Source organism: Thermobia domestica, chromosome 6, assembly GCF_964235325.1.
Source record: "Thermobia domestica chromosome 6, izTheDome1.hap1.1, whole genome shotgun sequence".
NCBI lineage: Eukaryota > Metazoa > Arthropoda > Insecta > Zygentoma > Lepismatidae > Thermobia > Thermobia domestica.
This window is the reverse complement of record NC_137459.1, coordinates 267,301,260-267,328,390: the sequence shown is the minus strand read 5'-3', so window position 1 is coordinate 267,328,390 and position 27,131 is coordinate 267,301,260. Positions and strand designations below refer to the sequence as shown.

At 38.9% G+C, this 27,131-nt stretch overlaps 1 protein-coding gene and 1 pseudogene across 1 annotated transcript; one reads left to right on the top strand and one right to left on the bottom strand.

Annotated features, from left to right (window-relative positions):
* Positions 1-166: 166 nt before the first annotated feature.
* LOC145688711 (large subunit ribosomal RNA) lies at positions 167-1,236 on the top strand (annotated as a pseudogene).
* On the bottom strand, positions 206-27,131 carry LOC145687542 (uncharacterized). The gene is given in 3 exon segments (XM_081761006.1): positions 206-262; positions 264-743; positions 26,808-27,131. Coding segments are annotated over 3 exon segments (861 nt in total).

Here is a 27,131-nt window from a genome sequence, read left to right as displayed (position 1 = left end):
AATTTTAAGACGATGAATAGGTACCTCATTTTAGAGAGAACAGGTAGGACCTTTTAATAGCCAAATACCTCGTCATCTAATTAGTGACGCGCATGAATGGATTAACGAGATTCCCACTGTCCCTATCTACTATCTAGCGAAACCACAGCCAAGGGAACGGGCTTGGAAAAATTAGCGGGGAAAGAAGACCCTGTTGAGCTTGACTCTAGTCTGATACTGTAAGGAGACATGAGAGGTGTAGCATAAGTGGGAGACTCTTTACGGGGTCGCCGGTGAAATACCATTACTTTCATCGTTTTCTTACTTAATTGGTGAGGCGGAGCGCGTGTGTCGTTCTTCGTGTTCGGCGTACGGTATTCTTGAACCAAGTCTGGCAAGTTTGTTCTCGGACGATCCGATCCGAGGACACTATCGAGCGGGGAGTTTGACTGCGGCGCTACATCTGTCAAAGAATAACGCAGGTGTCCTAAGGCCAGCTCAGCGAGGACAGAAACCTCGCGTAGAGCGAAAGGGCAAAAGCTGGCTAGATCCCGATGTTCAGTAAGCATAGGGACTAAGAAGCCACGGCCTATCGATCCTTTTGGCTTGGAGAGTTTCCAGCAAGAGGTGTCAGAAAAGTTACCACGGGGATTACTGGCTTGTGGCGGCCAAGCGTTCATAGCGACGTCGCTTTTTGATTCTTCGATGTCGGCTCTTTCTATCACTGCGAAGCAGAATTCGCCAAGCGTTGGATTGTTCACCCACTAAGAGGAAACGTGAGCTGGGTTTAGACCATCGTGAGACAGGTTAGTTCTACCCTACTGATGCGCGATCGTTGCCATAGTAATCCTGCTCAGTACGAGAGAAACCACAGGTTCGGACAATTGGTTCATACACTCGGTCGAGCGGCCGGTGGGGTGACGCTACCATCCGCTGGATTATACCTGAACGCCTCTAAGATAGAATCCGATCTAGGCAAAGCAACGGTATCTGGGGTCCCTCATTTGAAAGTGTATTTACTATGCGAAGCGTAGGGGTAGGCTCGTCCTACTTTACATGACCCATGGTTTGCGGCAGATGTATTGTAAGGACGATATTGATTCTTAGAATCTCTGTCGAGAGTTACACCAAGGAGATGTTCAAGGTTGGGACGTCGAATCGTCCGTAAACGACTTAGATACCTGGCGGGGTATTGTGAACGGTAGAGCAGTTGCCACGCTGCGATCTGTTGAGACTTAGCCCTTACTTGGAAGATTCGTCTTGTCGGTTAGACGAGACCTCCGGGGTATCTACGCCACCTCAGGTGGTGTACTTTTTTATTTTCTCGCTCATAATTTCCGACATTTTGCTCATAATTGCCGACTTTTATTTTTTTTTGCACTCGCTCACACTTGCCCATCTTTACTTGACTCTTTTCCCATATATAAAAGGGTTAGTAAGGGGGACCATCTCCCCCTCTCCGGCCGCTTTTTAGTGCCATTCTTTTGATCATTACAGTCACACGCACGTGTCTGACTCGTGTCTCACCCGCGCGTTTTGCGGGTGAGCGGTCTTACAAGAGATGGAAAAACCTCGCAGCAAATGTGGGCGAGATCTTTAAAGGGAACCTACTTTAGACAGGGCGACCTCGTCCGTCAAATCCCTACTCCAGTCCGTACTACCTCCGTGACACCAGATACCACAGTAGTCTTACTATCACCGACAAGTACACCTGGCATACACCTCCATATAATGTGTCCGTTCCCAGAAATAGTACATTTGTCTCATTATAAGCAGGGGCTCCTTTATTTGACGGCAACGAATTCAGCCATCACCGACATGGCTTACCATCTGGTTCCCGTTAAACTTAAGGGTGTACGGACTGGTTTAAATGACGGTAACTGCGCCCTCCATCACCGCCACAATTTACCGTATGCTTTCTTTTGTTGAACTTCATTAGCTTACACTTATGTGGTGATTTCGTTTTAAATTTGGTTGTTTTAGCTGACAGTTGTGTGCTTTCTATCGACTCTAATTTCCAGACGGTGTGTGTATCTTCTCGTGAGAGTGCAACAAAGGTCTTATCACAACGTTTTCTTTTTAATTTTTACCACATATTTTTAGGTATGATAATGGTTTATTTATTTTGAACTTCAGAGCCCTGTATTTCAATTTGGAATTTTTACCTACCTATTCATTCATTTGCTGTGTTCTTCCCTTAGAAGTATTCAATTTTTATTAAATTATTTATTTATTTAATCTCGTTGAGAAAAATTCGTGTTCACAGAAAGAGATTCTTCTTTCACTACCGAGGTGGCACACGCCAACACCGCGTTTTATCGGAATTCTGCCGTTCCTTCCCATATACTTTGCTGTTGCTATAGTGTGCACGACGTCCCTTGAAATTAGAACCTATCTGCCACGATTATGCACCGGACCAAAGAGATGCAATAAACTATCTTTTCTTTGAGGGAAGGGAGGCGTTTGGGTTTGTGAGAAAAACATGGATGAATTTATATCTATCTATCTATCTATCTATCTATCTATCTATCTATCTATCTATCTATCTATCTATCTATCTATATATATATATATATATATATATATATATATATATATATCTTTACATAGTGCTTTGCCATTGTTTGGGTTGAAATTTCACTTTTGTAGTTAGAACAGTTTTGTTAAGAACGTGATTTGCAATAACAACAATTTCAAACGTTAGCGAAAAGTAAAAATATTAGAATTTGCTTTATTTCTGTATCAGCCACCTGGTGGCTAAGCCGTTAATATATGCGCTTCTGGCGTTAGGAATCCGAGTTTTATTCCGGCAAACAGCCTGGGTGGTTTGCCTCCCGTATTAAGCCAAATTTCAACTTTCTTGCACATATTTATTATTATTATTATTATTATTATTATTATTATTATTAAAAATGAAATTAAATGAAATCTTCAAGATTTACGTCCCACAGATATGCTGGGATCATGGTACACCTCATGTAGAAATTGCACTATTCTGGTTTGAATAATTTCATAAAATAGTGCGAGAACGTAATTTAGAATAACCATGACCACAAGTGTGAGCGAAATGTAAAAGTTTTCCAATTTACTTTCTTACTCTGTTATTGCTCACCCATTGGCACAGAATAGTATCTGGTTAAGTGACATTTATGTTGCTTTACTTCTTACCGCATTTTTAAACCTTTTAAATTGTGACGGCAAGTGTGAGCATTCTGACGGCAAGTGTGAGCATTTTGACGGCACGTGTGAGAATTTTAACTGCAGCTGTGAGTATGTTGACGGCAACTATGAGCCTTGTCTGCGCAAATATGAAAGTACTAATATTATACTTATTCGAATATACAGTGTTTAGGTACAGGTAGGCTGGTAATGTCACTAATCTATACTCAATTCTTTCGTCAAGATAGTGGAAAAACAGAATCTGGGATGACCGTCATTCCGAAAGTGAAGGAATAAACAACAGTGTTGTTGTTTGCTCTCTCCCTACATCATTGTTCATTAATTGAAGCTGGAATGGATATTAGTGATTTCTTTTCATTATTTCTATGTTTATCTCTCCCCCCACTCTACTCTAACGGTTGTCTTATTTTTACGCTGCATACCCACACATCTTCATGGCGAATAAACCTCGTTCTAGCAGGAAAATTTTCAACCCTCCGCTACATTTTAAACTGTAATAACTTTTTCATTTTTATTTATTATTATTATTATTATTATGATTATTATTATTATTGTAAATCTGAATATAAAAAATCCTAATAACCTACTCCGATATACTGTGTTTGCATACATTCCGTGTAGAAATTTTTCTATTCTAGTTTTATTGGTTTCTCTATCCGTAGTGGGAAAAAAATTATTTCAATTTCTCATCCATCCTTGCAGGTAGCGTTCAAAGCCCTTGACAGCCAGAGTGCTCTGTGCTTGCAGTGAAATTTTCAACCTTCTGGATCAATTTGAAGTTTATTTTTCTTCACAAAAATGGAGGTACTACAATTCTTTATATCAACTCCCATGCACAGTATTTTCATACACTTTCTGTGCAAATTGCACTATTCTGGTTTGAATAATTTTCCAAAAATAGTGTAGAAACGTAATTTCAAACAAGCTTGACCACAAGGGTGAGCGAAATGTAATAGTATTCTAATTTACTTTCTCACTCTCTTATAGTTCACCGATTGACGCAGAATAGTATACAGTTAAATAAATTTTATGTTGTTTTCCTTTTTATCAATATTTTTCCTCCTCTAACCTTCCACCACAGTATCCACACATCTTTGCGGCAATCAAAACCTGTCTTCGCCGTCAAAATTTTAACCCTCCGGTAAAAGAGAAACTCAATTTTCTCAGTTATTTATTTGTATATAAATATTGTTTGTATCATCTGTCAGGAAAGTAAATGTACACCGGTTTTTCAAGTCTGGCATTCCTGCGCTCCATCCGTGGAGATCATGAGAATTAAATCAATCAAATGTTTACTGAGGGGGAGAAAAAAAGTTTAATCTGAATAAGACATTGCAGAGGGGCACAAACTGTGAATACGAATAGTGCATAGTATAAATAAAGGACGACACCGAAAGAGAAAGCCAGAGACAGCTGTTAATCTTAGAAAAAATAGTAAAAATTGTCGAAGTGGGAACATAAAACATAAAAAAACAACAAATACGCCGACAACTAAACATTCACCACGCCATGATCTTGGTGTAGTGGTTAAGGTGCTTTCAAATGCAACGGACGCCAGTTCGTATCCCCGTCAAGGGCGTTTTTTTAAAAAATGTTAATAATACATGCAGCTCATGAGAGATGGTAAAAGAGGTCGTATTTAGTTTTTCGTAGCAATTATAATTGTTAATGTTTAGTGCTGATAATATTTTTGTCTTTGCGTATTGCTTCTAATCTTTTCTTCATTTCAAAAGAGAACAACATCCGAACAAATGCCACCAAAATTCCTCATATTTTGAATGTAAACGCCATTTGCAATTAATAAAGAATAAAAATTGAACTTGGCACAACAGAATCGAAACTTGGCACAAACATTAACTGTTGAAATATCTTGATGAGTTCGTTAACAAAAATAATCAGATGGAAATGTTCAAAATGGCGGCCCTTCAAACTCTTAAAAACTTCCAAGGGAACCAAATAGGGATGCGCTCGAGTCGAGTCGAGGCAGCTCTTCCAATAGAAAATATACTTTTTTCGAGTTGAGACATCACTTTTACAGCACATTTTCGAGACGAGACAGACTCAAATCTTGTCTCGTCCGGATCCCTAGAACCAACTTTTGCTCATAAATAGGTATTCAGAAAATTTGAATAACTTTTCCTTGAAATATTAGACCCGATTAATCGCCTAAAGAAGGTTCACGCCCTTTCGCTACGGTCAGGCTTTTTTCTTTTTTTTTCTTTTTTGCAGGAAGGGGTTATTTTCGTATCGGAACAAGATGATTGTTAGTGATAATATGAAATTACACACTGAAAGTGAAGTAATTTGTGAAACGTGTTATTTGAAAGAATAATATAATAAATGTGCATTCTCCTAACACAGAGAACTGTAAATAATGTATTTCGAGTTCTGGAGCGTGAATGGCGAGGAGAGTTATTTGATTTGCTTTTTAGTAACACATTGCATTGTAAATAAAGGTATGCAACATTAGTGGTAGGCTTAAGTAAAACAACAACAACAACAACAACAATAATAATAATAATAATAATAATAATAATAGATGTTGTTTGTGGCAAAGCAATATCTTCCTCAATTCTTCTTCAAACGTAATGATTGTAACGCCATATCTCAATTACAAACAAAATATTAGCAATTTATAACGAGAGAACGGAAAATTATAGAGTGATGGGAGGAACGTTGGACAGTATGCACTCATAGTACTCAGAAAAATAAGCGACTTCAATGCAAAATGAAAGAAGAGTCATTATCATGGGTAGTCATGGAGTCACGGCAGAGCCCTCTTTAGGAAAAATGTTGATAACTTATATCGAGAGAATAGAAGGTGATACTGAGATGGGACCAACGTTGGACACCGTCGGCCCATAAGGTGCATCGAAAAAAATAGGGGGGGGGGCGCCAGCCTGCCTTAATTATTTCCACATAATAATATAAAATTATATTGTCGAAATACACACACGAGTTAGCTACTAATATTTCATATTATTATTATTATTATTATTATTATTATTGTTGAAAGTGTCTTTTCATTACGTGAACATGTTTGACATGAAAGCAAAGAGAAGATTCATCATTCGCAGAAACAATAAGAATACTCAGTTACTTTAACTGTGAACGAAGGCGAAAAATACGAAAAGAGTGACTACTTGTAGCGAAAATACACAATACTTAATCTCAAATGGATAAAAAATCAAACCGAGATAGATTCGAACTCGCATGGACGGCGCGAAAAGCCATTGCTTTGTCCATTTTTTTAACTGACTCAACGAACGTGTTTCAGAACTTACTTATTGCTAATTTTACTTGCTTCACTCGTTTAACTTGCTTTTTCTAACAACTTATAACGACAGGGACACGAAAACAGAAACATCGAGGACAGTTAAAATCATAGATGCTCTCCCGCCGGGAATCGAACCCGGGACACCATACACCAAAGCCGCACGTGCTAGCCACTAGACCAGCGGGGAGGACATCGCTCACTCTTTGTGTCGTTAGGGATTACGACCACTGTATTGCCAGCTATCACTTCTGTGGGTTGTATACTATGATCACATGTTTCTTCTTCGCTGGAAGAGTTAAACATACATTCTGTGTAATACATGAGGTATTTAGACCTACATGCTCTTCATATAATGTAATAAAAGGGTCATGCTGGGAATAAGAAAAAGAACATTCCTTGGACAAAACGGAAACTATTGGCATCAGAAATATTTATCTACGAGGCATGGACAGTAGTATATTTCAAAATAGTTACTGTTTAGTTCAGTAAACGAAGAAAGGGTTATAAAAAGCAAATATGTCACGTCAACGAGATCGACCAGAGTTGACAGAGGCGAAAGCAGATGCGTAGTAATACAACAACTTGGTTAAATTGATAATTGGTTCTTTATTCTGTAGTAGATCGTGTCACAACTTTACGGGAAAGCAGAAAATGACTTACTAACGCTATCATATAGTAAGCTTTAGTAACACGATAATATAGACACAAATAAATAAAACTGTAAGTACTACAACTTGGATTTAACGAAAGCCGTTTAGATATTCAGTGGTTTGCAGGGTTGTATAAGACACAAAAAGATAAGACACAAAACAATTATTCATACTTCAGCTTCCTGTAGCTAGATACATGCAATTTCTGGTTAGATACTGAAACTGCTGTCGAATTTCAATACATGACGTATTGCAGGATACAAAACGATTTGCATTACTTGTTTGTTTGTAGACAGCTACTAGTTTAGTGTTCTGAAAGGTTGTGTATAAACTAGGGATAGTCAATTCCGGAATTATTACTTTCCGAACTCCCGAAAGTAACACCGGACAAGTTCCAGAATTCGAAAATTCCGATTTTGAAATAATTCCGGAATTCGGAAAAATCCAGAATTTATAAATTTCTGATTTCGTTAACATTCCGGAATTCGGAACAATTCGGATTTTTTCGAAATTCGGAGTTTCTCTGAACTCCGGGATTTTCTAAATTCCGGATTCTTCCTTAGTTCCTGAATTCTTCTGAATTAGGGAGTTTAACTGAATTTCATAATTTTCCGAAATCCGGAAAGTGAAAGTTCCGCTTCCGAAAAGTGAATTTATTTTGGTTAATATGAATCGTGGCGGAAATAAGTCTTTGAGCAGGTAATGGCGACTGCTTTGAAAGAAATAGAGGGTATGAGAATTCAATCTGTCATATTTGTAGTTTCGTGTGGAGAAAAACAAACTTGTGAACCAACGGTTTAAGAACAACTCAAGTTACTAATGTAAACTTTGCCGACTTCATAAAAGAAATACGAAAGACATTTTGATTCGAGAAAATGTAACATACAAGTTTGCAAGCGACAGACTAAAGACGAATCGTTTACCGCGTAGCGATCGCGGTTCAGTGGTCAAGGTGCTTGTGCGAATGCACGTTGTAATTTATTTTTTTTACTTTAGAATTTTTTATGGCGATTGCTCAGCGATAACATACGTTTTATTATATTCAGATATTTGAATACTCGGATGTTTCAATACTTGAACTATCAACTCTTCAGGAATAATAATAAACTAATAATAATTATTATTATCTCGTAGAAGATTAAAGGTTAGAAGATAATTATCGCTCAGGTCATACCATTACAAGCAGAAACGTGACATTTGGAAAGAATATTTCGGTTTGGTTAAATGTTGCTCACGAGAAGAGGAATTTCTCATCTTGTTTCTAAAACAAACAAAATAAAATGAGAATTAATATTTTAAATTCGAGATAGGTCAAGGCTAACTAAAAATTTTCGTCTCTCTTTGGAGACGAGAATCGAGATGAGACGAAAAGTATCGTAAACATTTCCCGTCTTGTCTCGATTCTCCAAATAGTGTATGTCCATTCTTTAAGTAACAATTGCTCTGTAGACTGAATCTCATAGGCTATTTCGTTACATTGTATTTCAGAGCTCATTGAATTATGCTCTGTGTAGATATTTTTGTAGCAAAGCTTTTATATTTACCTATGCATATCCTAAAAATTAGTTTATTATATGCCTTACTGTTGCGTGATATTCAGTTATATTTATTACAGTTATTTTCCTTAAAACATACAGTAGAATACTTTCTACATGAAACTTCAATGGAATCTTCTAGTTTAAAATGTTGGTAGTTTCAGAGGTGTGTCTTGATGGTACGGAACCCTTTCCCCGAAATCTCTACTTTTAAGTAAGTTTTGCCAAATTTCAGGGCAAGTTTAAAATTTTTATTATTATTATTATTTTATCAACACCGTGTATAATCTTAAAAGATATACGGTTTGTATCTGAATAGTTAAAGCTAATTGACTGTCGTTCTCGGTCGTCGAGAAGTCTTCAGGAGGAAAGGACATCGGTCACGTTCTGGGTTTGAGTTCCGAAGTTGCAAGTAGTCGGGCTCGAGCCAAAAATTGTTAAAAGTTATAGGCTTCAGCCAAACATGTTCAAAACAGCTGGGACCTGGTTTAGGCATCTCAACGGCTCGAGTGGCTCGGCTTACAGCTCATTCACTATCGAACCGAACCGAGAAGTGAGCCGAGCCAACAGCTAACCCAAGCGAGCCGAGTTGAGCCATCGGGTTAGTTGAGCTGAGTCGAAACGTTCCGATGGACTAGTTACAATTTAGCCGACTCGAACCGGTTCTCATGAGCCTAGTAGGTGACACATCCCAACCGAGAAAGCTCGAGCCATCGGCTCAATTCAGCTGAGTTGATGGTTCGTTCCAACTAAGCTGGCTTAGGTCATCGACTGAATTGGTTCGTTACAAACATGTTCATGTAATGATATTTCCACCAAAATGCATGCCGTAGTTAATTTATTCGTTGATCTGGAGACATTTTAGTGCCCATTAATAAACTAAATAACATACAATGGAGTAAAATTACAGAAATGATATCGTATTATATAGTAATTTCGCCGTGCAAGTTCAATAGTATAATAATAATAATAATAATAATTCCTTCATCGGTCCTGCGCGGAAAGTGAGAATTAAATCAATCAAATGTGTAGTCAAGGTAAGGAGAAAAGCGTAAACTGAATAAGACATTGAAGCGGGTCACAAGCTGGGAATAAGAATAGTGCATGGTGTCAATAAAGGACGACACCGAAAGAGAAATCCAGAAACAGCAGTTAAACGGAGAAAAAAGAGTAGTAATTGTTGAAATGGAAACATAAAATACAAATACGAATAGGGATGAGCAGGAGTCGAGCCAAAATTGGACTCGACTCGAGTTTAATTCGAGTCGAGTCAAAGGTAATTTTCTGGAGTTGAGTTCCGAGCCAAGTCGCTATTTTCGAGGTCGAGTTTCGAGTTGACTCAAGTTTGATAATGGCTCGCTCGCTCGATCAGCTCGTTTTAACTCGTTTTAAAATAATGGCCTGATTAGACTGGAAAGCGAAAGCCATGAGAAATGGAAGAAGGAATGTGGAATACTTTTAGTGTTGCTCACGACAGGGGTGCGTCTCGTCCCGTAATTTTAGTGCATCTCGTGGGGCAATTTTAGTGTATCTCGTCTCATCTAAGTAACGAGAAGACAAGAGTTTCTTTTATTATTATTACGAGAGTTTCAAATGTCGTAATCACCAATATAAGTTTCTACTGTAGTTCTTAAAATCAAGGCTGAGGCCTGCCGGTCAAATTCTTGAGCCCAAGCAGAAGACTAACTCGGGTAGTGATATCAACCGGCTCGGCTCGTATCAACTGAGCGAACAGCTCGAGTCGGCTCAGTTGGGATGAGCCGATGACCCGAGACGGCTCAGTTGGAACGACCCATCGACTCAGATCAATTGAGCCGATGGTTCGAGCTTTCTCGGTTGGGATGTGTCACCTACTCGGCTCATGTGAACCGGTTCGAGCCAGCTAAGTTGAAACTAGTCCATCGGCACGTTTCGACTGAGCTCAACTAAAACGATGGCTCAAATCGGATCGCTTGGGTTAGCTGTTGGCTCGGCTCACTTCTCGGTTCGGTTCGATAGGGAATGAGCTGTAAGCCAAGCCACTCGAGCCGTTGAGAAACATAAACCAGGTCCCAGCTTTTTTGAACATGTTTGGCTGAAGCCTATAACGTTTAACAATTTTTGGCTCGAGCCCGACTACTTGCCCCTTCGTAACTCAAACCCAGAACGTGACCGATGTCCTCCCCTCCTGAGGACTTCTCGACGACCGAGATCGACAGTCAATTAGCTTTTACTATTCAGATACAAACCGTATATCTTTCAAAGATTATACACGGTGTTGATATAATAATAATAATAATTTTAAACTTGCCCTGAAATTTGGCAAAACTTACTTAAAAGTAGAGATTTCGGGGAAAGGGTTCCGTACCTTCAAGACACACCTCTGAAACTACCAACATTTTTAACTAGAGCGTTCTATTGAAGATTTATGTAGAAAGTATTCTACTGTATGTTTTAAGGAAAATAACTGTAATAAATATAACTGAATATCACGCAACAGTAAGGCATATAATAAACTAATTTGTAGTATATGCAGAGGTAAATATAAAAGCCATGCTACAAAAATACCTACACAGAGCATAATTCAATGAGCTCTGAACTACAATGTAACGAAATAGCCTATGAGATTCAGTCTACAGAGCAATTGTTACTTAAAGAATGGACATACACTATTTGGAGAATCGAGACAAGACGGGAAATGTTTACAATATTTTTGTCTCGTCTAGATTCTCATCTCCAAAGATAGACGAAAATTTTGAATTATCCTTGACCCGTCTTGAATGTAAAATGTTAATTGTCCTGTTATTTTATTTGTTTTAGAAACGAGATGAGAAACTCCTCTTCTCGTCATGAAAATTAAACCAAACCGAAATATTCTTTCCAAGTGTTACGTTTCTGCTTGTAATGGTATGACCTGAGCGATAATTAGTTCCTAGCTTTTAATCTACGAGATAATAATAATTATTATTAGTTTATTATTATTACTGTTATTATTCTTGAAGATTTGATAGTTCAAGTATTGAAACATAAGTTTTCAAATATCTGAATATAATAAAACGTCTGTTATCGCTGAGCAATCGCCATAAAAAATCCTAAAGTAAAAAAAATTACAACGTGCATTCGCACAAGCAGCTTGACCATTGAACCGCGATCGCTAAGCGGTAAACGATTCGTTTTTAGTCTGGTTACGTTAGGTTAATACACAACCTTTCAGAACACTAAGCTAGTAGCTGTTTACAAACAAACAAGTAATGCAAAGTGTTTTGTATCCTGCAATACGTCATGTATTAAAATCCGACAGCAGTTTCAGTATCTAACCAGAAATTGCATGTATCTAGCTACTGGAAGCTGAGGTATGAATAATTGTATTCTGCCTTATCTTTTTGTGTCTTATACAACCCTGCAAACCACTGAATATCTAAACGGCTTTCGTTAAATCCAAGTTGTAGTACTCAGAGTTGCATCCATTTGTGTCTATATGATCGTGTTACTAAAGCTTACTCTATGATAGCGTTAGTAAGTCATTCTCTGCTCTCCCGTAAAGTTGTGACACGATCTACTACAGAATAAAGAACCAATTATCAATTTAACCAAGTTGTTGTATTACTGCACATCTACCTCCGCCTCTGTCAACTCTGGTCGATCTCGTTGACGCGACATATTTGCTTTTTTATACCCCTTTCTTCGTTTACTGAACTAAACAGAAACTATTCTGAAACATAGTACTGCGCATGCCTCGTAGATAAATATTTCTGATGCCAATAGTTTCCGTTTTGTCCAAGGAATGTACTTTTTCTTATTCCCAGCATGACCCTTTTATTACATTATATGAAGAGCATGTAGGTCTAAATACCTCATGTATTACATACAATGTAGGTTTAACTCTTCCACCAAAGAAGAAACATGTGATCATAGTATACAACCCACAGAAGTGATAGCTAGCAATACAGTGGTCGTAATCCCTAACGACACAAAGAGTGAGCGATGTCCTCCCCGCTGGTCTAGTGGCTAGCACGTGCGGCTTGGGTGTATGGTGTCGCGGGTTCGATTCCCGGCGGGAGAACATCTATGATTTTAACTGTCCTCGATGTTTCTGTTTTCGTGTCCCTGTCGTTATAAGTTATTAGAAAAAGCAAGTTAAACGAGTGAAGCAAGTAAAATTAGCAATAAGTAGATTCGAACTCGCATGGACGGCGCGAAAAGCCAGTGCTTTGTCCATTTTTAACTGACTCACCGAACGTGTTTCAGAACTTATCTCGGTTTGATTTTTTATCCATTTGAGATTAAGTATTGTTTATTTTCGCTACAAGTAGTCACTCTATTCGTATTTTTCCCTGTCGTTCACAGTTAAAGTAACTGACTATTCTTAGTCTTTCTGCGAATGATGGATCTTCTCTTTTTCTTCCTGTCAAACATGCACACTTAATAAAAAGACGCTGTTGATAATAATAATAATAATAATATGAAATATTAGTAGCTAACTCGTGTGTGTATTTCGACAATATAATTTTATATTATGTGGAAATAAGTAAGGCAGGCTGGCGCCTCCCCCTATTTTTTCGATGTATCTTATGGGCCGACGGTGTCCAACGCTGATTCCATCCCACTATCACCTTCTATTCTCTCGATATAAGTTATCAACATTTTTCCTAAAGAGGGCTATGCCGTGGCTACATGACTACCCATGACAATGACTCTTCGTTCATTTTGCATTGAAATCGCTTATTTTTCTGAGTACTTTGAGTGCATACTGTCCAACGTTCCTCCCATCACTGTATAATTTCCCGTTCTCTCGTTATAACTTGCTAATATTTTGTTTGTAATTGAGATATGGCGTTACACTCATTACATTTGAAGAAGAATTGTGGAAGATATTGCTTTGCCACAAGCAACACCTATTATTATTATTATTATTATTATTGTTGTTGTTTTACTTAGGCTTACCACTAACGTTGCCTACCTTTATTTGCAATGCAATGTGTTACTAAAAAGCAAATCAAATAACACTCCTCGCCATTCACGCTCCAGAACTCGACATACATTATTTACAGTTCTGTGTGTTAGGAGAATGTACATTTATTATATTATTCTTTCAAATAACACATTTCACAAGTTACTTCACTTTCAATGTGTAATTAAATATCATCACTAATAATCATCTTGCTCCGATAGAAAAAAACCCCTCCTGCAAAAAAAAAAGCCTGACCCATAGCACACAAATATTTCAGTAAAAGAGGAAAAGTTATTCAAACTTTCTGAATACCTATTTATGGGGAAATTTGGTTCCCTTGGAAGTTTTTAAGAGTTTGAAGGGCCGCCATTTTGAACATTTTCATCTGATTATTCTGGTTAACGAACTCATCAAGATATTTCAACAATTAATGTTTGTGCCAAGTTTCGTCTCAATCCGCGGAAAATTAGGGTGGTTATGGCATTCACAAATAGCGTTATATATATATATATATATATATATATATATATATACAGATAGACAGATAAATAGACACACAGAGGGAGAGAGAAAAAGTGTTTTGCTCCCTTCTCCCTTCTCGCACCTGTGGTGCGTCAGAGTTAAACCGGGCCCCTTTGCAAAACGTATTGACCAGCCTAACCTAAACACAAGCCTCTTACTTGCTAACGTAGAAACGTAGTCGGGAGGTGTAATGCATGTAGAAATTGTATTTTTAATAACCATGAGTATGGTCCACTTCCATGTTTTTCTTTTTACTTTTTGAAGCTACATCGGAAATTTCAATTTTTATTTTTTATTAATTGCAAATGGCGTTTACATTCAAAATATGAGGAATTTAATGGCATTTGTTCGGACATTCTTCTTTTTCGAAATGAAGACAAGAATAAAAGCAATACGCAAAGACAAAAAGTATTATGAGTACTAAACATTAACAATAATAATTGCTACGAAAAACTAAATACGACCTCTTTTACCATCTCTCATGAGCTGCATGTATTATTAACTTTTTTTTAAAAAAAACGTCCTTGACGGGGATTCGAACTGGCGTTCGTTGCATTTGTAAGCACCTTAACCACTACAGCAAGATCATGACGTGGTGAAGGTTTAGTTGTCGGCGTATTTGTTGTATTTGTGTTTTATGTTCCCACTTCGACAATTTTTACTCTTTTTTTCTAAGTTTAACAGCGGTTTCTGGCTTTCTCGAGGAATGCCAGACTCGAAGAATAGGTGTACATTTACTTTCCTGTCAGATAGTACGTTGTCGCATGTACTGTGTTTAAGTACGTCTTGTGAAGAACTTTCACTATTCTAACTTCTACAGTCTCTTTACAATTGAGAAAGAACATGATTTTTTGTTCTCCTCTACACCTGCCGGCTGCGTTCGCAGCTTTCGAGGGTCAGCGTGGCCTCTTTCTGACGTCAAGTGTTCAACCTTAAGTAACATTTTAAAGTTTTTTTTATAAAGATGGCGATACAACAATTCTTTTTACGAACTTCCGTGTAAAGTATGTAGGTTCACGTCTTGCAGAAATTGCAATAATCTGGTATGAATAGTTTTCTTGAAATAGTGCAAAAACTTAATTTGGAATAAAAATGACCACAAGTGTGAGCGAAATGTATAATTTTTCTTATTAACTTTCTTACTCTATTATAGCTCGCCCATTGAAACAGAAAAGTATATGGTGAAATAAAATTTATGTTGTTTTTCTTTTTATCACTATTTTTCTTCTTTTCATTTTCCCTCACAATGTCCGCACATCTTTGAGGACAGCAAAACCTGTCTTCGCAGACAAAATTTCAACCCTCCGGTAAAAGATAAACTGAATTTTCTTTCTTAGAATTGAATATATATACAAATTCCTCGTACGTTGTACCATGTACCGCGTGTAGTCACGTTTTCAATACAACTTCAACATTTGTTGTCTCCACGGTTTCTTTGCAATGGAGAATAAACCTGATTTGGCATTCTCACGTACCGTTGCTGACTGTGTACACTGCAGCTGACGGTGAGCGAGGCCTCATCTCGCCGTCAAATTTTAGACTTTCTGGTTCACCTTAAAGTGGCTTCTCTTTCTGCAAAATTGAACACTTAAAGGCAAACGCATTCTATACGTACTTCCATTTAGGTACACCTTCTATAAATATAATTCATTATTCTAGCAACAAGTTAAAAAAGAAAGAAAAAAAAATGAAATAACCGTGATCACAAATGTGAGCAATATGTTAAGTTGTTGTAACATGCTTTCTTACTCTACGATTGTTTAGTCATTGAAGCAAAAATTTATATTGGCGAGTAAATTTTGCATTGTGGTTTCTTAAACCATTTCCCCCTCTTATTTTAAGTTACATCTGCCGCTGTAAGCACTGCTACTTGCTTGCACCTTCCACGAAAGTACTTCAGTACACGTTTAACTTGGTGCCAACTCTAATTTGCACTGCTGCTCACAAAATACGTACGTTTGAAAAGATATATCATGTCTCAATTCTATCTGTGAATTAACAACGATATGTTATTCGGTTCATCGACATTCACATTCCAACATATCTGTAATCAGTCACTTACCTCATCCCTTAACTACACGCATGAAAGAGGTCCTAATTTTCATGCTCGTTCACACGAATATTCAGTTTATTTCATATTAAGAAATTCCATGGAACGCTCCCTTGTAAAAATAAATAAATAAATAAATAAATAAATAAATAAATCCTCCAGGTTTTGATTCCGCTGACAGCGTTCAATTTCAACTTTAGGCTGGATTTTGAACTCTCTTGGTGATAAGCGGTTAAAGTTTTCCATGGGAGATACGTGTTCTACTTTGGGCATATTGACGGCAACCATGTACCATTATTTTGGCAACTATGAGACTTTAGTCCGCAATTATGAACGAAAAGTCGGCAACTATAAGCGTTTTGACGGCAAGTGTGAGGATTTTGACCGCTACTGTGAACCATCTGACGGCAACTGTGAGCACTATCTCTGCAATTATGAACGAATTGTCGGCAACTATGAGCATTTTGACGGCAAGTGTGAGCATTTTGGCGGAAACCGTGAGCTTTTTTTCCTTTTGCGATGATTTTTTCCACCTACTTCGATGAAAAATGTTTCCGTACATTCTCGGTAGAGATTTCCCCTCTCTAGTTTCACTGATTTTCTTTCGGTAGTACAAAAAAAGAAAAAAAGATAGAAAGAAACAGAAAGAAAAAAAAAATTTCAAATTCTCATCTACTCTCACCGGCGGTGTTCGCAGGTCTTGACGTTAAGCGTGGGCTCTGTTTGCCGTCAAATTTTCAACTTTCTACAACAATTTAGAGTCTTTATTGTTTTAGAAAAGTGGAGATACTATAATAGTATTCTTATCATAGTACTAGAATGCACAATATCCAGGTACAACTCGTGTAGGAATTGCACTTTTCTGGTTGGAATAGTTTACTTAAAATAATGCAAACACGTAATTTGAAGATAGCCATGATCACGAATGTGAGTGAAAACCATAAGTTGTCAATTTCTTTTTCTTACTCTGTTATTGCTCGCGTATTGACAAAGAATAGTATATTTTAAAATAAAATTTAAGTTGATTCTCTTTTTATTGGTATTTTTAAATTACTTTTCCCCCATAATATCCACACATCTTCGCGTCAGCGAAACCTATCTTAGGCGGCAGAATTTCAACCCTTCGGTAAAAGTTAAACTAAATATTCTTTCAAAAAATTTTGTATATATATTGAAATTCCTTGTACGTTGTCCTAGGTACTGTATTCCGAAACGTTTCTTGTACAGCTTGTAAGGCTTTCTGCTCATTCCGAAAAAAAACGTGTTTTTGTGATCTCATGTCAACCTTCCTGGCTGCAGTCGCAGTTCCTCAGGGTCAGCGTGTCCTTTTTCTGGCGTCAAAATTTTAACCGTCTGGAACATTTTAAGGTCTCTTTTATTTTAGAAAAATGAGAATACAATACTTTTTTACGTACTCCCGTGCAAAGTGTCCTGGTTCACGCTCTGTACAAATTGCACCACTCTGGTTTGAATAATTTCCTTATAGTAGTGCAAAAACTTAGTTTCGAATAAAAATGAACACAAGGGTGAGCGAAATGTAAAATTTCTCCGCACGTTATAAGTCTGCAAAACCGTCCACTTAAATTACATGGGAAATTTCTTCATCCCCACTTTGCACAAACTAAAAATTTAAAAAAAATGTTCACTTTTGGAAATTTTCCTGTGAGTTATTCCCGAAAAGCTACAGCTACGTCAAACTTAGCCATTATAACTCTCGAAGAAGTGTCCAATAATTTGGGGGGGGGGGGTGAAAAGTGCAGTATAAATAAACACTTCGTTGCTTTTCTTCTTCCCACATTTAGTAATCTTAAAAATTATGACGGCATGTATGAGAATTTTGACGGCAAGTGTGAGCAGTTTGACGGCTAGTGTGAACCATCTGACGACAACTGTGAGCCCTATGTCCGCAATTATGAACGAAAAGTCGGCAAGTATTAGCGTTTCGACGGCAACTGTGAGCCCTAGGTCGGCATATATGAACGAATAGTCGGCAACTATGAGCAATTTGTTGGTAAATGTGAGCATTGTGACGGCTTGTGTGAGGAATCTGACGGCAACTCTGAACCTGTGGACAGCAACCATGAACCATTTAACTTACATTATCAGCCGTATATTTCATATTATAAATTAAAAGTCGGCAACTATGAGCATTGTGACAGCGAGTGTTAGCAATTTCAGGGTTAGGGTTAAAATTGTCAAGGCAACGGAGAGTATTTGGAAGGTAAACAACACCCAGTATGTCGGCAACTATGAACCCTATGTCCACAATTATGAACGAAAAGTCTACCCTATCAGCGTTTCGACTGCAAGTATGAGCACTCTGAAAGTACGTGTGAACATTTTGAGCCAATTGCGAGTATTTAGAAGGTAGACATGAAAAATTATGATTTCAACTATGAGCCCTATGTCCGAAATTATGAACAAAAATTCGGCAACTATGAGCGTTTTGACGGCAACTGTGAGCCCTGGGTCGCTTATTATGAACTAAAAAGTCGGCAACTATGAGCATCGTGAAAGCGAGTGTGATCACTTTGAAAGCACGTGTGAACATTGTGAAGCCAACAGGGAGTATTTTGAAGATAAATATGAAAAAGTATGGTTTCAATTGTGAGCCATATATCCACAATTATGAACGAAAAGTCGGCAACTATTACCGTTTTGACGGCAACTGTATGCCCTAGGTCGGCAATTCTGAACTAAAAAGTCTGCAGCTATGAGCATTTTATTGGTAAATGTGAGCATTGTGACGGCTTCTGTGAGGAATCTGACGGCTACTGTGAGCTTTTGTAAGAAACAAGGAACCATTTAACTTACACTATCAGCCGTATATTTGATATTATGATTAAAAAGTCGGCAAGTATGAGCCTTGTAACAGCGAGTGTTAGCAATTATAGGGTTAGTGTGAAAATTGTCAAGGCAACGGAGATATTTGGAAGGTAAACATAAACCAGTATGTCGACAACTATGAATTCTATGTCCGCAATTGTGAACGAAAAGTCGGCAACTATGAGCGTTTTGACGGAAAGTGTGTGCACTCTGAAAGTACGTGTGAACATTCTGAAGCCAATTGCTGGTGTTTTGAAGATAAACATGAAAAATTATGTTTTCAATTATGAACTCTATGTCGGAAATTATGAACAAAATGTCAGCAACAATGAGCGTTTTGACGGCAACTGTGAGCCATGGGTCGGCAACTATGACCATCATGAAAGCGAGTGTGAACATTCTGAAGCCAACAGCGAGTATTTTAAAGATAAACATGAAAAAGGATGTTTTCAATTGTGAGCCCTATATCCGCAATTATGAACGAAAAGTCTACAACTATGAGCGTTTTGACGGCAACTGTGAGCCTTGGAACGGCAATTATGAAGAAAAAGTCAGCAACAATGAGCACCATGAAAGCGAGTGTGAGCACTTTGAAAGGACGTGTGAACATTCTGAAGCCAACAGCGAGTATTTTGAAGATAAACATGAAAAATTATGGTTTCAATTGTGAGCCCTATATCCGGAATTATGAACGAAAAGTGGGCAACTATGAGCGTTTTTTACGGCAACTTGAGCCCTAAGTCGGCAATTATGAACGAATAGTCGGCAAGTATGTGAACTTTATTGGTAAATGTGAGCAATGTGACGGCTTCTGTGAGGGAAGTGACGGCAACGGTGAGCCTTTTCACAGCAACCATTAACCATTTTGTCTTTCACTATCAATCGTATGTTTGATAATATGAATGAAAAGTCGGCAACTATGAGCGTTTTGACGGCAAGTGTGTGCCGTATGTCGGCAACTACGAGCGCCTTGACGGCAAGTGTGAGCATTCTGACGGCTTGTGTGATGAATCTGACGGCAAATGTGATCCTTGTGACAGCAATCGTGAAGAAGTTAACTTACACTATGAGCCGTGTATTTTATATTATGTATGAAAAGTCGGCAAGTATGAGCATTGTGACAGCGAGGGTTAGCAATTTGAGGGTTAGTGTGAAAATTTGTAAGGCAACGGTGAGTATTTAGAAGATAAACATAAACTAGTATGTCGACAACTATGAACCCTAGGTCAACAATTATGAACGAAAAGTCGGCAAATATGAGCGCTTTGACGGTAAGTATGAGTATTTTGACGCTTTGTGTGACGATTCTGACGGAAACTGTGAGCCATTTGTCGGGAACTATAAACTTTTATGTCGGCGACTATGAATGACAAGTCGGCAACTATGAGCATTTTGACGGCAAGTGTGAGCAATTTGACGTCTACTGTGAGGATTCTGACGGCAACTGTGAGCTATTTGAGTGCAACTATTAGGCATTGTGTTTGCAACTATGAACGCTCTGAGGGCTTATCTGAGCATTTTGACGGCATCGATAATTCTTCGGTCGGCATCTTTGAACCACATTTCGGGAACAGTGGGTAATCTGACGGTAACTGTGAACATTGTTGTTGGCGACTTTTCACCCGGCATAACCTTAGGATATGACGGCAACCGTGGCTTCGTTTGCCGTCATTTTTGACATTCTGTTGTTTTTCGTGACTGGTGTGCAATCGAGAGGAATCGCTACATTATAGGGGTTAGGGTAAAGAAGAAGCCCCGTTTACACTTTGTTAAGTCCGCGCTTGAAATTGTTCAATGACGTTGTAATTAACACGAGTTTTACCTAATTCATGTTTTTGGATTGTTCTTTACATTAATTTTGAATCCCTAACGCGAAAAGCAGCAGATTTCGCAGAAAACTTTTTACCCAGCATAACCTTTGAATATGGCGGGAACTGTGGATTCGTTTGCCGTCATTTTTGAGATTCCGTGATTTTCGTGACTGGTGTCCGATCGAGAGGAATTTCATCACTATTGGAGGTATGGTAGTCAGCAATCCTGCTATATACTTAGGTTAGGTTAGGCTGGCTTATACTTTCAAATTGTTCACAGAAGTTAGATGAGTGTAAAAGTTGTTAAGTTTTTTGTGTCGTATTCTGTAACGGTTTATATATATATACTGGATGTCAAATCACGTTTTCCCACCCTTGCGTGGGATGTATACGGCAACCGTGGCTGCATTCGCCGTCATGTTCAAAAAGAGGCTGTGCAACGTCGGCAATTCCAAGACAGGTGTAGTATCGAGAGGAATCTCTACACTATAGGAGGTAAGGTAGTGAACAAGCCTTTTATATAAACATTTCGTTTAAATTGTTCACGGAGGTTGGAGAGACCGCTAATGGTATTGCTTTCTAAATGAGGCTTACCTTTTTCTATCCGCGGCCTAGTCTGTCGAGAAATCTTGACTTCTGGCCACAGACAGAAAGCTAGTCTTCGCAAGAGGCGGAAATGGCTAAGTTGGGAAGGGAAGCCACAGGCTGGTTGGTTCCTTTATGGGAGTCTAAACGCACTATCGCTGTTGGTGTTGGTTAATTTTGAAGGCGGACTAATATCGGCGGATGGTAGTGTAGGCTCAAAAGGAATTTTATCAGCCGCAGGCAAGAACCCTGGGATTGCTATTCACTGCCGTCCTAGCCGGCCAAGGAGGAGAGGAGGTTGCAAACCTTTTTGCTGCCTGGGAGGAATGCTTCATCGAGACGTGCGTCCATGGGCGGACCTATGAAAGGGCATGCAGTGCGGGTTTGCCAGCACGCCTAACGTTGTCCAAAAACGTCCTCGTATTTTTGACAAAGAATGTCAGAAGCCTTGACCGGACGGCTGTTTCTGAGAGGGCACGTGGCGATGGGGAATGTGTGAGGTAGGCTCTCATACGGAAGTACCTGTCGTTTACGGGAAGGAGACAATCCTTCTTAATCCGAGGCTTAGCCTGTCGATCACGCCTTGGGCAATTGACTTCTGGCCGATGCCGCTTTCTGCGGTTGCTGAATGCGAAGAATACTTGAACGGAAGCTACTGTCACACCCAGAGGACACGAGTAAGACTTATTTCACAGGAGCAGGAGTCTAAATGTGCTTTTGTGGGCAACCTTACGGCCAGTTCTAACGGGAGCCAGGCCCCACAGGAGTAGGCTTATTCCGGTGGAAAAGGAGTCTTTAAAATTTGCTGTGTCGGGTGACCGGCTATGAAACCTTTCAGAGGACTTGTCTCCTCGTTTCCACAGCATTTCCGCACCTCTAAGTTGCGGAAGGTAGCATGCTATGCTTGAAGAATTGTAGTCCCTTTAAGGACATGAGTAGACTAATTCCATTGAGGCAGGAGTCTAATATGGTTTTGTGCACAGACATACGGCCAGTCCTAACGGGAGCAAGGCTCGTAAAAGTAGGCTTTATTTCAATGGACCAGACGTCTTTAATATTGCTCTGTCGGGATTGTCAGTTCAAACGGGAGCAGTTTCTGCACGCTACAGACCGCTGACGAGATCTTTCTCGTGTCAATGTGATTCCTTTGCCTGGGCCGGCGCAAGGTTGACTGGCGAACAAGGTAATTGGGAATCTGGGTTTTATACACACGAGTAGTCTCAGATACGTTCAGGGTGAACAGGAATTATCCGTGCAATTCTCTAGCCTGGGCCGGCGCAAGGCTGGTTGGCGAACAAGGTAATTGGGCCGCTGAGTGTTGAATTTCGGAGTTTCCTTAATTCCGGGGGGAGCCAGAAAGAAGAGTCCAGAGAGTTTCTCGTGCCAATGCAATTCTCTAGACTGGGCTGGCGCAAGGCTGGCTGGCGAACAAGGTAATTGGGCCTCTGAGTCCTTATTCCGAGTTTCCTTAGTTCCCGGGTTAGGTTCACCTGGTGAATTGGAAGTGTCCGATTTAAGTGTAAAGATAATGCCAGTATGAAGTGGTCAAATTTTACTTGAAGGACCAAGAACCAGTGTAGTTAGTCGGCATCCCTCCTTAAGATTACAAAACGGCTCTCGTCCTGACTTTGAACGGGCTGTCCTCGCTTAAGAGTTTGGGCCAGCTTACGGGAGCTTACTTGTCCTTCTTGAGAATCAGGCCAGATAGCATGTCCTTTCTAGCTTACAAAGGCTTATGCGGAGCATTGTTTTTCATAAGTGACTTTTTATTCTCCATGTGACGGTATAGACTCATCGCGAGTTTGGGCGTTTACCACTTGTCGAACGGAAGCCACTGTCATCCAAGAACACGAGTAGACTTATTTCACTGGAGCAGGAGTCTAAATATGCTTTTGGGGGTAACCTTACGGCCAGTTCTAACGGGAGGCAGGCCCCACAGGAGTAGGCTTATTCCGGTGGAGAAGGAGTCTTTAAAATTTGCTGTGTCGGGTGAACGGCTATATTTGAACGAAAGCCACAGTCATCCGTAGGACACGAGTAGACTTATTTCAATAGAGCAGGAGTCTAAATGTGCTTTTGTGGGTAGCCTTACGGCCAGTTCTAACGGGAGCCAGGCCGCACAAAAGTAGGCTTATTCTGGTGGAAAAGGAGTCTTTAAATGTGCTGTGTCGGATGTACCGGCAACGTGAGGAAGGAAGCTGTTGTAATGCAAGGACACAAGTAGGCTTATTCCATTGGATTGGGAGTCTAATATGTTCTTGGCGGCTGTCACACGGCCATTATTAACGAGAGCTAGGCACCGCAAGAGTAGGCTTATTCCAGCGGAAGAGAAGTCTAAAATGCTTGGTCAGGTGTAGCTTTCGTATCCTTTGTTAGAACGCTGTGTTGGTTGTGTCCAACACTTTCTTGCTTTTTAGTCGGTCAATTCCCTGGTTGATCCTGCCAGTAGTCATATGCTTGTCTCAAAAAATTAAGCCATGCATGTCTCAGTGCAAGCCAAAACAAAGTGAAACCGCGAATGGCTCACTAAATCAGTTATGGTTCCTTAGATCGTACCTATCCTACTTGGATAACTGTGGTAATTCTACAGCTAATACATGCAACTAGAATTCCGCCCAGCAATGGAAGGGATGCTTTTAATAGATTAAAACCAATCGGTCGGTTCGTCCGTGTTCGGTGCATGGAATAATGCAATAGGACCTCGGTTCTATGTTGTTAGTTTTCGGAACTCGAGGTAATGATTAATAGGGACAGACGGGGGCATTAGTATTGCGACGTTAGAGGTGAAATTCTTGGAACGTCGCAAGACTAACCGATGCGAAAGCATTTGCCAAGAATGTTTTCATTAATCAAGAACGAAAGTTAGAGGTTCGAAGGCGATCAGATACCGCTCTAGTTCTAACCATAAACGATGCCAGCCAGCAATCTGCCGAAGTTCCTCCAATGACTCGGCGGGCGGCTTCCGGGATACCAAGGCTTTTGGGTTCCGTGGGAAGTATGGTTGCAAAGCTGAATGTCAAGCTTAAAAAAAAAAAACGTTCCCAATAGGGTAGGAGTTCAACATTCAGTGCACAACCTCTCCACCCCATTTATTATAAATTAAGAACGTGATATACATACATACATGGATACAAAAAAATATTTACAAACCTAAAATAACAAAATAATATAAAGTAAAAAATTATGATACACAAAACATGATCACACTTATCCCTTAGGAGCTCTTGGCTTGTTGGGCTATTTTTGAGACTTTCAGTCAAGCAGCTACTGCATCGTCACTGTTTATCCTAGGATCATGGTTCATACCTCGTTCTCTTCAGAATAGAGCTGGCTTTGAAATGGTATCACTTGCATGGCCATAACATATACCAGTAGAGGGAAAATTGATGTCAAAGGGAAAATTTTGAGGGGAAATTTTTTTGTCCAACTTTGGGCCCCCCTGGCCTCCTTCTGTGTGTACGTAGAGACCTTAAAAAATCTGATAAATAGTACTTAGTAAACTAAGTGCGTGTACCAAATTTCAAGTTTCTATCTTGAATAGTAAGGGCGGGAGAAATTTTATCAGGAATTCACACCATGCCAAAAACTACCGCAAAACACCATGATCTCAGGGGAAAAATTTCCTGAGACATCCCTAATTACCCTAGGGTCATGTTTCGCCCAACATTCTATTCAAAATAGAACTGCCTTTCAGAAGGTATGACTCACGTGTCTCTATCATGTATGTAAAGGGGGAAAATCCCGAAGAAAGGGATTTTTTGCGTCTAAAAATCCCTTTTTTCAACTTTTGCCCGTCTGGACCCCCCCTGTTTTTACGCAGAAATCGAAAAACAACTTCTGGTAAATACTACTCGGTAGACTGAATGTTTGTGCAAAATTTCAATCTTCTACGTAAAAATAGGCCCGCCAGAAAAAAATCCCCTACCATGCCCCACCTTTACCCTATACAGAAGTATATTTGGATAAAAATTCACTGAGACGGCCCTAGTTTCCCTAGAATAATAGTTCGACCGTCGATCTCTTCCGAATGGAACTGCCTTTTAGACGGTATGACTCACGTGTCCCCATCATGTATGTAAGGCGGGAAAATGACGAAAAACCGGATTTTTGGGGTAAAAATATCCCTTTTTTAACCTTTTACCCCTCTGGTTCTACCCTGTTTTAACACTGACATCGGAACAAAAAATCTGGTAAATACTACTCGGCGGACTGAATGTTTGTGCAAAATTTCAATCTTGTACGTTCAAAAATAAGCCCGCCAAAAAATATATATACCGACAATGCCCCATTTTTCCCTATATAGAAGTATATTTTTTAAAAATTCCCTGAGACATCCCTAATTACCCTAGGAAAATAAATCGACCGTCGTTCTCTTCAGAATGGAACTGCCTTTCAGACGGAATGACTCACGTGGTCCTACCATGTATGTGAGGCGCGAAAATGACGACAAACGGGATTTTTGGGGTAAAAATATCCCTTTTTTAACCCTTTGCCCCTCTGTTTCCCCCCTGTTTTAACACTGACATCGGAACAAAAAATCTGAAATTTTGCACAAACGTTCAGTCCACCGAGTAGTATTTACCAATCTTCTACGTTCAAAAATAAGCCCGCCAAAAAATAATGAACATAGGCTTAAAAAGGGAAAAATACATTTTAAGATTATGACGTCATCACCTTCCATGTGTGAACGCAGGACGGTCTGAAGCCATACAAAATGTCTTCTACAATGTCTCTGGACTTGAAAAACAAAAGAAAACCCGGACGAAAAAGCTCTAATAGAAGAGAAATAACGCAATGTATTATGAAAAACGCGTATGGTACAAAATGTACCATAAGATCCCCAAAGGGTTAAAAACTTTACCAAAATTTACAAATCTAAAATCATAAAATAATATAAATTAATAAATCATAATATAAAATCGTGACCACTTTTTTCTTCTTCTACTATCATTCTCTTCTTTATATTTTCCTTACTTTTCTCTTCATTTCCATTATTACTCTTTTTTTCTTTTCTTATATCAATCTTTTATTTTTCTTCTTTCCTCTTTTCCACTATTTTAACATGCTTTCCTTTTAATTTATTTCTTCCAAAAGGTTACAAGAAATTATAAAATATACAAAATTATAAAAAAATATACAACAAAACGACAAACAAAAAATAAAAGAAACAGCTTAAACCGCTCGACATCAGCTACAATTTTAATAGAACAACACATTAAAATCTTTAAAAATAGTCCATATGGCTATTGAGCATTCCAATACTCGATTTCATTATGTTATATAAAATTTTATTTAACAAAAATTTCGGTAATTCTAATTTCCTTAACACCTTTTCCGTTTCACTTGGAATACCACCCCGGGATCCAAATACTATCGGTACTGCTTCAAAATTTTTCTTATCTATAAACTTTCATTGTAACTTCTCATACTTTTTTTATTTTTTCTACTCTGGCTCTCTCTACCATTCCATCTTCTTCAAATCTAATTGTAATATCCATTACAGTTCTTAATTTCCCACGTTCCACAATCAGATCTGGCTTCAGTATCTCCCCATTTACCTCATACTCTTGTTCCGTGCCAACACTATATTGTTTAAAGAGGCAATGGTCTCGAATTACCTTGACCACCTGATCATGTCTAGCGATCCTATAATTTGCATGAGAAACACATTTACCTAAAATATGACCCATTGTTTCTAACTCTGCTTTGCAACTGCCACATTCTTTATTAACTTGAGGATCTACTCTGGCCAATGCTACTTTTGTGCCATAAGTATTTGATCTCAT